General features: G+C 41.5%; 1 protein-coding gene across 1 annotated transcript in view; it reads right to left on the bottom strand.

Annotated features, from left to right (window-relative positions):
* LOC306961767 (neural-cadherin) overlaps nucleotides 1-13,272 on the bottom strand; it is a 424,067-nt gene that overhangs the window by 34,589 nt on the left and 376,206 nt on the right. The window contains exon 35 of the mRNA XM_079554643.1: nucleotides 12,752-12,996. Coding sequence (XP_079410769.1) covers nucleotides 12,752-12,996 — 245 coding nt within the window. The remainder of the gene's footprint in view (nucleotides 1-12,751; nucleotides 12,997-13,272) is intronic.

The following is a 13,272-nucleotide window of genomic DNA, read 5'->3' as shown; positions in this document are numbered from 1 at the left end:
CGATGGCCTATTGTACCTCTTTTTGGTGGAAGGGGAAACATGGAAAGGCAGACAGGGGGAGAGCATGAACTCAGAAGCAATTGAACATGGTATACCCTCTTGCTGCGATTTATCTCTATATTGATTTCCCTCTCCAGTTCAGATATGGATTTCATTACCAGCTCTGAAAGTCAACTTTATTTCACACCTTCCTTTTTCCTGCCAAAGTGTGGGGAAAATACTCCAAACAGATAACCTTGGAAACATCTTAACCTTGAATGATTTTGCTGCTCGGTGTGATAGAATCAATGCAGCAATCTGTGAAGTGCTTGCCAAGCGGCTCTGGCAGTGGAGATTGGGGGGGGGGGAATTCACTATATGGGGACTCACTGACTCCACACCTGTGTCCCTTAATCTGCCAGGCTTCTTCTTTAATCTTCAACGAAAAAAAGAAGAAGAAACAGTGCTAAAGTCCTTCTTTCATCAGCTGTACCTCTGTGTAGCGCTGACCACTAATGAGACACGCCACCTAATGCTGTATTTGTGCGACACATATGGGATGTCGCTGCAATGGTAATGAGTTGTGGGCTGCTCTTTGATCTTGTATGCAAAGTGTAAATCGTATAAGGATTTTTGGAGGTAATTTACATGTAAATCACTAAAGCTCAAAATGGACAAACTTTCACCAACAGTTCCACAATGTCATAAAAATAATTTACAAACTATTTTAATTAGCCCGGCATTAAATGTAGTTGATCGTGAGGAAAAACAAAACAAAACTGAATTGTACCTCCTAAAGCCAGGTTGGCCATAACATAGAATTGTATGACCCAGACCAAAATGCAGCAGGCCTCATTATGAAGTAGAGGTTACTAGCCTGGCACAGTCATCCCCACTACTACATCCACAAGATCAACACTTGATTCCAGGCACATATTTGTTTAGCTCTAGTGGTTTGCCAAAATAGTAATCAAGTCTTCACACTTTGTTTTCATTTGAAATACTACAGGTATTCCATTTATTTTCATGCTTATTGTATTGTGCTTTACAAGCCTGTGTCACAAGTTTCTCAAAGTACAATGTAGTCATTATTCATTCACTCCACACTCTGTGGTGGTAAGCTTCCTTTATCACATGGCATAATGTGTTGTTTATATCTTGATCTCTTATGTCAGTGGCCCTGCTGGACACGTGCGGAATTCTTTTTTATTTATTTATTGGTTTATTTGGTCGGGACAGTGCATGTTAATGAACATACATGGGTCTCATGCATGTAAACAAGCCACACCGGATTGTAGCCTTGGGCTAATTTCCATCTGTCGTCCCCCATGCGCACTCTCAAACACACTCACATTCATCCTGGCCTATTGTACATGTTTGTAGTGGTAGGGGAAACCGGAGTACCCGGAGGAAACCTATGCAGACACGGGTAGAACATGCAAACTCCACACAGAAAGGCCCAGTCCCAGATGGGAATCGAGCCCAGGACCTTCTGTGAAGAACGAGCAATAACCGCTGTGCTACTGTGCCGCCCAAATTGATTCAAGTTGCCCCCTAGTGGCTGGAATGAGTATACTGATTATTTAGTTTAAAAAAAAAATCATAACTCCGCTCAGGAATGGGCTAGAGGCTTACTTTTTTTTTTTTTTTACATACTCAGGGATTTGTGCTCTACAAGTCAGGGGGCCGGATTTGGCCCGCGGGCCATCGTCTGAGGTCCCCTGCTCTAAAGCATAGAATGTGTGCATTTTTGACTTAATGGAAGCCTGGCCTCAAAGTCAAGAGCTATTATGATGAGTATTCATCATAATAGCTCTTGACTTTGATAGGATAGCCATTGAAAGGGCGTTTAAAGAGCAGGTTCTTTCCATGTCCGACGTGTAGGTTTCCTCTGGGTGCTACGATTGCCCCAACCTCTCAAAATATACAATAGTTTCCCAACTAGTTTCAGGACTCCCCTGAAAAAAAGAGATCGTAAATGTAAGTGGGGCTATCCAGGTGACATTTTACATTTTTCAAAATCTATTCACCTTATTCTCTGCAAGCATTAATGGTTTGGCTGTGAGGATCTGAACAAAGCCACAATATATTTAGGCAGCAGTTTGTCAGAAGTGTGACATGTTACATCAATATCATGGCTTAAAGGCAATGTTAGCTCAAGTTAGACCTGCAGTTTGGCCATGAACACAACATGGTGTTGCCCACTGTGAGTTCTGAAAAAAGGTGGCTTCAAAATGGCATACCACAAGGCAATACAGAAACCACATGAATAATAGAAAGTTTTTGAACTCACTAATAAAATGGTAAAAAAAAGAAGAAGAAGCTTAATCTACACTAATTGTTATCCAAAAGGCATTAGCATCATAATATTTCTGACTTCAGGAAACACAAACTGTGCTGGAGGAAAAGCTTTTATGCTGCTCGACGTGTGCTCATTTTCTCCCCATTGTGAATTTGGTTGAAACATTTCCTCTCAGATCACACACAATACCGTCTCTCTTCTTTACGCCTAAATTATCCCTGTGTGAATCCCATATAAATAGATAGGAGAGCGCAGTCGTATCAAGGCAGAGTCTGGACATGACAACTGACACTTCACGCCAAGCCCATTATTCACATTGGAGCACCTGAAGGATTCCTCGCTGCTTGTGTCTACAACCTCTGTCAGTCAGCGCACCAGTCTCATTATGTGGAGAGAGGACAAAAGTAGGTCTGTTCATGCGTGGATTTGCACGCTATCGCTCTAGACTTTACATTTTCTCAAAGCATTTTGGGAGGATTTAAAAAGACTGTCAGTATTATGCATCATTATAATCTGCCTTTTTAGCAATGTTCATTCATTTCATCCTGCTTGGTGAGGCAGTCTCTTTTTAAACATTTGTGAAATACAAATTTTAAATAACGCCTCTGTGAAGAAATCACAGTAAGGAGCAAGAGACTGGGCAAATCAGGATGTGGAATTACATGACATGGCCTTCATAATGTGGAAGACTGCTTTATGTTTCATCTATGACTCAAGAATATCCAGGGAATATCTAACAGAGTCCTTCAGCAGTAAAATAAGTTTAGTTCTGATTATGGCACAGCTTACATTTACCTTCACTTTTTATCTATGACACAAGGGGCCAGTGTGGCGGCGCACGGGGCGGTGCAGGCTCTTGGCGAATTATTTTCCGAGTGGCGGTGCTATATGTGCCATTCGCCTCCGTCACCTGTGAGGGGGCGTCACTAGAGGAGGTGACTGCACTGATGGAAACACGGCTGACATTCACTTCCTCGTTTACATTGCGCTGGCTTGCGTTCTTTCTTAAGCCTTAGGCTCTCACAGGTCAAACTAAAAACTTTATTTACCCCATCGTGAGCTAAACGATGTTCACGTCTCGAGAGAAAAAGAGCTACAGCGTCCGCTGTGGCGCGGATCGGCCCGCGCTTGGCGTGAACGCGAAGCAAAACAAAAGCACATGTTCACCCCACACAACCACTCTTCTGGAGTCGGAGTCGATCTGGTTGGAGGAAAATGTGTGTCTCCACCCACTTAAATGCGCTAAGTCTGGAGTGGCAAGATCACAAAGTGCGCTCCTACTGAGTGCAAAATGTCACGCTATCGTCTCTGTTTTGATGCACAAGATCGGGCCCAATAAATTAGTATGTAAAAAAGGATGTCTCTAGTCCATTCTTGTGCGGATGGAGTAACGTTTTTTTAAAGAAATAACCAGAATGCTCATTCCAGCCACTAGAGGGCAGGCAAACTTTTAGGGAAAGAATTCCACGTGTTCAACACAGGGCGCTGACATAATAACAGATCAGGATATAAACAACACATTATAGCCACGTGGCAAATGATCATCTATTTTAAAATCACAGGTCATTATAATCATTAGTCGTAATTTATTGGAAAAAGGTTTAATATTATATTTTTCTGTTTACGTACGACCCACTGTGGTTTCATTTTGGCCCATGGCCCAAAATGAGTTTGACACCCTTGATCCATCATGCTAAAGGTTTTTATACTAAACATTGACTTACGTAACACATTTGTTGATTCTACACAGGGACGAGTTTATAGGCACATTTCACAACTTGCATGGTCATTATTCAGGGTCATCGTCACAGAAATGTTACAAAAGCCTGAAGGTTCCTAAAATTGATACAAATGTTTTGTAATTAGATGGCCAGTGTTTTTCCCACAAATGCAGAGTTTTCGATTAAAATTTGTTCCACAACTAGAAAAAAAAAAAAAAAAAAGATAACTAGGTATAGTGCCTGCTAATTCTTCTTTTCAAAATGCATCACTTCCTTTTGTTGTCAGTAGAGAGCGACACTTTAGCGTACATTTTTTTATAAAGCAAATACAGAGATTGAATAATATAACGGTTTTCTTATTGCAAACATCATGAAAGCTCACCCAAACATTTAGTTAGAAAGCGGAACATTGCAAGCAATCTCTTTCAAATCGACAAACTTTATTTATTCTCGAGACACCAAGTACAAGTCTCCTGAAATATTTAAGAGAAATCCTTCAGTATTTCTATCGACCTGGTTCAAAACAGGAGGCCCCTCTCTGGTTACTTTTTTTTATTTTTTATCTCAACCAGCTAAGAAGCTATGAGCAAAAGTCAGGGGTTTAATGAATTAAACAAGCCCTGGAAGTTACCACGTTCCCTGAGCATTTCCCGGTGGAGGAAAGGGGAATTTTGAGTGAGGAGAAAAAGCAGATTTTAGGTTTGACAAACAAATAAGACAGGAAGCTTAAGAATGGATGCAAAAGTGTTGGAGAGCATGCAAAATCAAATGCGCTGCCATCCTTTCCTAGCGCCAAAATCAATATTCAAGCAGCACGCTAAATCAAACTCCTGGGTTATTAATCATTGATACTGTCAAGAGACTGCCCGGAGTGGACTTTTGACTTGGTCTACAGTCACAATGACATTTCCACGGAAAAATTTTGTTGTGAACTCTCAAAGCCCGAGGAGCACCCCAGGGAACCGCACTAGGCCCGCACTGCCACTCTCCCCATCCAATCAATAGAAGAGCGGCTACAGGACTTCTCTCTGGAAGAGACAGCTCAGCCCATGGACATCAAGAACAACTGGATTAATAAGACATGGGCCAGTCACATGAGAGAGATAGTGCAGGAGGACAGTCCCATCAGACACGAAATCCAGGAATACATTGATGAAGGAAACTGTAGTCGTAATATTCAATTGTATAGTGCTATGGTGTCAGCAACAAGTCTAACTTTTTCCCCCTGAATAGGAAAGCCTTTCGGTGATTTGTTTCGCCAATTATGAATGATGTTATTAAGATTTTAGATGTATAACGGCCAATGTTGTTGCTGGGCACCGTTAAACAATACCTGTCAAAAAACAAAAGAAAATTAGATTGAAAAGTAAGCAGGTATCGGTCCAGGAATGTCATTCAAGAAAGTTACTTGGTTGTTTCAGCTGAAATAATTGACACAATTCTAAAAGAAATGGTCTTTTATGGAATACATGTACATTATTGTTCTGTTTTATGATTCTAGATGACAAATATTTGAGTGTAGGTATTGAAAAAAGATCTGAACAAGACTCTCCACAGGCGTTATTATGAAAAACAACTTTAAACTTCTGCTAACTGAGTGTGCAATGCTCCACCCATCCATCCATTGACTTCCGCTTTATCCGGGGCCGGAGTGGAGGCAGCAATCTCAGCAGAGATGCCCAGACTTCCTGATCCACGCACATCTCCTCCAGCTATTCTGGGGGCGACACCAGGCGAGCACGGAGACATAGTCCCTCCAGCGTGCCCTGGGCCTTCCACGAGACTCTCTCCCACTAGGACATGCCCGGAACACCTCGCGAGGGAGGCGACCAGGAGGCATCTGAAACAGATGCCCTAGCCACCTCAGCTGGCTCCTTTCGACGTGACAGAGCAGCGACTCCGAGCTCCTCCCGGGTAACTGAGCTCCTCACCCGATCTTGAAGGGTGCGACCAGCCACCCTGCGAAGGAAACTCATTTCGGCCGTTTGCATCCACGATCTTGTCCTTTCGGTCATTACCCAAATCTAATGACCATAGGTGAGGGTGGGAATGCTGTTATATTCATCATGACAGTATTGCTCCCTAAAAAAATTGTGAAACTCCTCCCTCTGATGAATTGGGACGTTCGAATCGTGTTAGAATGAATTTAATTGAACATTCAAGTGCTCCCTCTTTTATTGTTTGTAAACAATCAAAAATATATTGCGCCTTCAACATCAATTCAAATTTGCAGCGTGACCCATGAGGAGAGGACTTTCCAAACACAAGGTCTCTCTTAGCACACCTGAATCAATGAAACATAGTTCTTTTACAGCTCCATAATAAAAGACCTGCCTTTAAATTATGCAAAGTATCTGGAATAACTAATGGTCCTCAACATTTATCAACGGAACCTTTGCGTTCGGGAAACTGCATGATCACTCCACTTAAATAACGCTGAAGGAATACCAGGGTCTTTCACAGCTTCTTAACACATGATGCAAATAATTTTACTGACATACTCATTAGTTAATTATCTGTAACTTATTTCTTTGACTTATGCTCATTAATTCTACTTTAATACTTCTATTAAGTTCCTGCTCTTGCATAATTAGCTCTCATAAATGTAATCATTCTTAATTTGTGTCTAGTTAATCATTTTCTTCTTTATCATTTTCTTCTTGGTGTTGATCATTCTGCCCCTTTGGCACCACCGATCTAGAATTAATTTTCTGTGCAAAATAACCGGTGGTCTGTTTTCCTATTTGAAATCCTAGATCCAGGGTTAAGTTCAAGTCTCACTCCATGAAACAAAGAGGTTGCTTTTCCTCCTCCCACTTCAATTTCATTCAAAGCGGCGCTTGACCGATCGAGCCGGGAGCGCTTTGCTGATTGAAAATACTACCAAACCCCCCCCGAGCATTGATCTCGCTTTCAGCAGGTTTGGGTAAACAGTGTCCTATATGCCTACAAATCAAGTAATTAACACTTAAAGCAGGCGCCCACGCTCTGCACGTGTGTGCCCGCAAGCCGTTTTCAAGGCAAGATGTTTAGAACGGACTTGAGAAGAATCATTTGAACTGTCTAGTCCGGGGGATGAGAACGGTGGTACTCCTTGAATCTAAAATAAGTTCTGCAGCCGTATGACATTGAGACCATTTCTTTCATTTCCCCCCAAATCTGCCTCCGTAACTTTCAGTTTGTTGTTTTTGTCACTGTCTGTCCGCTTTACTTCCTCGTCTGATCGCCCGGCTTGTCTTTGCGCCGTTGCGATGCATTGTCCTCAATTAAACAAGGCGAACATGTCACGCTACTGACAAGCGCTAGAGTGCATAGTGGCGCCTCGGGCTTTCTCTCGGCAGCAGATCCGCTAGGAATAGAAGAAACACAGCACTAAAGGTAAAGGCGTATGAATATTCAACACGCAGACAGACGGGAAGCGTTTCAAACAGAAGACAAGCCAGCGATTAACTTACAAACTGTCCTTTCAAGGCAGCCACGCTTGAGCGGTGTTGTCAAAGAGTTTTAGAGACTTAACAAAATGATGGGCGCCAATGGGCCATATCTATTCTTTTGACTTACAGCGCAGTCAGTCTATGGAGAGATGTGACAACAAGGCGCACAGAATGTATTCTTTGTTGGACATTAAAAAAAAAGTGTTCAAGTGCTTGCTATGCAGAAGAAGTGTAGAGCAAAGTTTGTCTGCATCCTCCTCAAAACTTTTAATTCTTGGGTTGTTTCGGCGTGAGCCAACTGTTAAAAAAACAGGCCACAGTTTTTCCATTCTGAGATACTGTATGTTCTTACCTGAGCTTAGACGAGTTGATACGTACCTGTCTGGTCTTTGTGTGTGCCCGTGAAAGAGCTTGGTGGCTTCCGACTTCACCCCCGTTTGGAGCTATCGGAATATGCTGGGAGAGGCCAAATGCTAACAACATCTTTCGTCGTCGTGCTTGACTGAGCTCACACACAAAGACCAGACAGTAACGCATCAACTCGTCTAAGCTCAGGTATATCTCAGTATGTAAAAACGGTGGCCTATTCCTTCTCTACACTTAGTAATTTTTTATAACCAGACACAATAATTCTGTCTCGAGTTGCCCATTAATAGGATAAAATAACCAGTGTCAGTATTGGCATCATTTGTACCGATATCGGGAAAAAAGTACTCTAGAAGTAATCAATATCATAGGTATCAATTCCAAAAAGTGTGGTTTCGGCCATCACAAATTACTGTTAGATCCGCATGATTTTTAAATCATTTCATCTTCACCACACTCGCTATGAATACAATTTAGCTTTTTTTTTTAGATTAGCTACTACCTTTTTAACTTATATTTGCCCTCACTCCACAACAGATGTCCACCCTGTGCCATCCACAGGAGTATTTTATCGAAAATTCATAGCAAAATTCATGGCAACTAAGTACCAACTCCACAGATCTCCAAGTCTGAATAGGTCCTCTCCTGCTCTATAAAACAGACCCTGCTCTATAAAACAGACATGTTATTAAAATAAATGAAAGGGAATCCGGTTCTCTTATTCAATATGATTTTATTATTCTCTACCTCTCTACCCACGGCCCACGCTCTTGCAATACAATGGGATTACACAAACTAATGTATGTCATGTTCTTTACAAGTGCCCCACATTTGTTCAGTTCCACTTGGACACTATAGATCCCAGACTACTAATTAATCACTTTACTTATGCCTTTACTCTGCTCATGCTTAATGGATGTGGGTGAATGAACCGGAGACAGACATTAACAAGGCACCTCAAAGAGGATCGAGAGTACAGTTGTTTTGTGTGCTTTGAGTATAAACTGGTTATCACGTTGCCCTACTTCTAACTTTTGTATGCTGCTACATTCATCCTCCGCAATTTTAAATGAGTCAGAGTCCCGGCCCACATCATGTGCACCATTTGACTTGGACGCCAAATTTGGCCCTCAAGCATGTGTCTTCTGGACCCCAAGATGAATTTGAGAAAATGTTCTAAACATTTTTTTAAAGTATTTCAAAACTACAGAACCTAGAGAACCCCAGATTCTGCGAACACTCAGTCCTCCTTTGTTTAAATAGTACAAACATCGGCCAACCCGTGATTTATAGCATCCTGACCAGCTGCATCACTGCATCTGTTGGAGCCTCTCCAGTGAAAGAGCAGATCATCCTTGCCCCTCTCTCCTCCATTCTGCACATTTTCTCTATATATCTCAGTTTCTCTGTACATTACCGGTCAAAAGTCTGTGTTTGTTTTTCTTTTATTTCAAGACCATTTACATTGTAGATTGTCACTGAGGGCATTCATTTATGAATGAACACATACATTTAAAAAAAGTAGAAATTAATTCTTGAATATAGCTTTGCTTTTATTACTGCTTTGCAGTACACATTTTACCTTTTCTCAATGAGCTTCACCAGAAATGGTTTTTACTCCACCGACTGTTGAAGGCCATTTCAGGTGACCTTATGAAGCTCATTGAGAAAATGTCAAGAATAAAGAGTGACAATTTTGAATTGAATATTAAAAATATGAAACATATTTTGAGTTATGTCACACTTTTTTGTCTCCTACATAAATCTGTGTGCTCATTCATAGTTTAATGTCTTCAATCACTCAATGTAAATAGTGTTGAAAATAATAAAAAGTCGATACATTAAATCTGCTTTGAAACTTTTGACCAGTACCGCACTATACAATAATCGAATTTTAAGTGTAATTTTGACAAAGAAGCTGACAAACATTGCATATTAAAGCGAGTGACCATAATTCACTATTAATTGGAGCTGTGTTCCTTTCTCACTTTCGTTTTAACTTCCTGTCGCTTTTTGGCTGCGTCATCATAGAGTATTATATTTTCACACCGAATAAAAGGGAAATGAACAACAAAATAGGCCATGTGACAAACCTTGCAATCAACCCTGCTAACCGTTCGTTAGCATAGAAACTTTTCAAAGCTTAATTGAATTCCACTGGGGCGAAAATTCAAAATAACCGTTTTCCTTTTTAAACAGTCCTCCCTGGGTTTCATATGATGTGTGCGTGGTTTCTCTGGGACTGGAGTCTTTCATTGTGCTATAGCGTGGGGCTCGGGGCTAGTTGAAAGCACTCATTGAACTGGATTGGATTTGCCACGGAGGCTCTAACTCACTGTACTCATCCATTTAATCCTTGTCCAAGTTTAAAGCGTTCAGAATAAAGTGCCAGCGATTTTGGCATCTCGTAGAAAAATTGATCACCGTAGAGCCCCGCGAGCTGACGTCTCCATTAGTGTGACGGTCCGAACAATGGCACACGCACCAGATGCATTAGCAACTTTTTACCAGAACAACGTGGAGTGTTTGCTTGTAAATGAGAAGGCTCCAGTGAAATGCCTGGGTTTGGAGTGGGAATCTGATACGAAAGAAGAGAGATGTGAAAATGATGGTAAAAAGTAGTGGGGTTTTGTTGATTTTTTAAGGCAACAAAAAGTGAAGGAGTTATTGTGATATGTTAGCCTGGCTAACACCAGACTAAAATCACGAGTGATATTTAGTCTGGGGACCACCAATTCATTTTCTCGTAGGAGAGGTGTGGTTTACGATCGTCCATAGTCGTTTATTGGGCGATACGAAAAAAAAAAAAAAAAAGTCTCATGCGTCTGCACGTAGCCCCAGCCAATCATATCATCGTATGAGATGACGTATGACGTACCCGCTGTAAACTTTTGAGCTAAATTATTTAGAACAAGGTCTAAAGCTTGATCAAAAAATACCATCGTGTCTGCTGCTGTCATGTTGGATCCGTAAATAAACTTTTTTTTAAATTATCCGTAAATAAACTACAAGCTTCCATATATCGAATAGCGCGTCATCGTCTTGCCGTCCCTCCTCGCTCTGTGATTGGTTCCCAAATCCACCGGAGATTTGGCCATGGTCCCCAGGCTGTTGTGCAGTTCGAAATAATTCGAGCGCACACAGCAGCCTGGTGTTAGCCAGGTTAGTGATATGTAAGGGTAGGCAAAATAAGCATTAGCTTCAGCCTTTACCTTTTCGGTCATTTTGTATGTTATGAAGAAGTATACTTAACTGAATGTAAATCTTTTGTGCATAATTTTGACCGAATAAACTGAACTGAACTGATGTTAAACTCATAGCACCTTTAGTGTGGGGTGAGTGCAAAAGTATGTCTCACTCTTTTTCTATTTGTTTTTAACATCATTTATACTTCCAGGTTTATGATAGCTAACAATAGTTCATAATACAGCGCATACTGGACATAATAGTGTCTTTTGTCTTTGGTCATCTGGTCTCACAAATATATACGCTTTTACAAAAAAAATGACATTACACATACCACCCTGACCGAATGGAAACTGTGCTCTCTGACTTCTAACAGTGGTTGAACCCACCAGTCACAGCTGCCTAAAGCGACTGTGCTCCATAATGCGTTAATTGCCACAGTAACATCCTTTGCATTATTAGCACATCTGCGGCGGCTGCCACACTGCTCTTATGGGAAACTGTGGAGGAGGCAGTGCACTGACAGGATGATATAGAGCCGCGCAGCCCGAGTGGAACACATTTTTCATTTTCTAGTTATCACTTTTATGGATCTCACTGTGTGACAAAGAAGATACAGCTCTGGCTTGGTACTTACCAACCGCACTTTGCAAATATTACAAGTGGACAATGTAGCTGCCAGCAATACAGTACAGCAATGCTTTACTATTTTTCTGTTGGGGTTGTTCTTCTAAACATAAATTATGTTTATAATCCAGCAGAAAGTATAGGACAATATATTAGGTGATATCTACTTAATAGTGTCAACTTGTAAAGTTTGTCATGGTATAAAAATGTTACTTTGTTACTCCGTTATTCAGTTAATGTGGGCAATGACTGTATAGACATGCTAATGATTAGAACAAGTTAAAGGAATAGGCCACCGTTTTTAAATACTGAGACATGTTCTTACCTTAGCTTAGACAGGTTGATATGTAGCTGTCTGGTCTTTACGTGTGCCCTCAGTCACGTAAACAGAGCACAGACGGCGTTAGCAAATAGCCTCTCCCAGCATAGGTATAGCTCCAAACTGAGATGAAGTTAGTTGTTAAGAAGCTCTTTCACTATTTAAATATGGCTACATGAGCCTTTACACGATCCAATACTAGGCGGATAAAAAGGGGAACTATATTGCAAGGCGTAGTGATATTTCTACACCTTGCAATATAGTTTACGTGACTGAGGGCACGCGTAAAGACCAGACAGCTACACATCAACTCGTCTAAGCTAAGGTAAGAACATTTAAATACATACAGTATTTAAAAATGGTGGCCTATTCCTTTAAATATTTTACTTGGCAGAGCATTTTCACATAATTTGATCAGTAATTATTAATCCTGTTATGCTCATTGTGATTTCCTGCAGATTTTATGTAACAAATAGCAAACCCCAAACTTTTTACAGTCCATCGACCATCACTGGAGCTGTACTAAGCAAGTCTGCACTCAATATTTTACTCTTCGATGGGTTTGTAAGCATGCCGCTGGCTGAAAATGAATTCTCTCTGTTGCCAGCAGTGCTTAGAAACAGTGCATGCTCATAAACAGGGGGCTTCCACATAATACACTTTAACCCCAACACGTTTGAGGGCACAGTACCCGCATTAACACTGCTATTTCCATCTGAACAAATACTACAAAGCACAAACAATCCAAGATTCAATGTACATTTTGGCGAAGGCGGCGGGAAAGCGTGACAGTAAAGCGGTGACGAGCGGCACATACCTAGCAGCGCCATGAAGCATATGCATATGGCGAAGAGCGAGCTGAAGCTGAGGCCCACGTCCTCCCTGTAGATGGCCAGGGTGGTCTCGCAGTGACGCCCCCTGTAGCCCTCGGGACAGTGACAGGTGAACTTGGAGGGAGACTGAGCCACGCAGGTCCCTCGGTGGCACGGCCGGGTGGCGCAGAGAGTGTACACGCATGACTTCCTGGTGCCGTTGACGCGGATCATGTGACCGGGGGGACACCTGCCAAGATGAGAGGAAGATTCAAGTGAGTTTAAGTAGAAAGGAGGAGCTTGATACATCAAATTCAGTATGTACATGTATGTGTGAGTGTGTATGAGGAGTTGTCCAGCTGGCAGCAAAACATCCTAAACAAGTTGTATTTATTTTGTAGGCCCTTTTCTAGGCTCCTGTGGTGGTCCTTTTACTCAGTGTAACCTTTTGAAGTAACTGCGCATCTTCAACTCTTTCAACTAAGCAAAATGCTAGCATATCAGCTAAACCCATTTGAGACCTACA

The sequence above is a fragment of the Gobius niger genome (genome assembly GCF_951799975.1).
Source record: "Gobius niger genome assembly, chromosome: 4".
NCBI classification, from domain to species: Eukaryota; Metazoa; Chordata; class Actinopteri; order Gobiiformes; family Gobiidae; genus Gobius; species Gobius niger.
The sequence above is the reverse complement of the archived record's forward strand: the minus strand, read 5'-3'. Positions and strand labels throughout refer to the sequence as shown.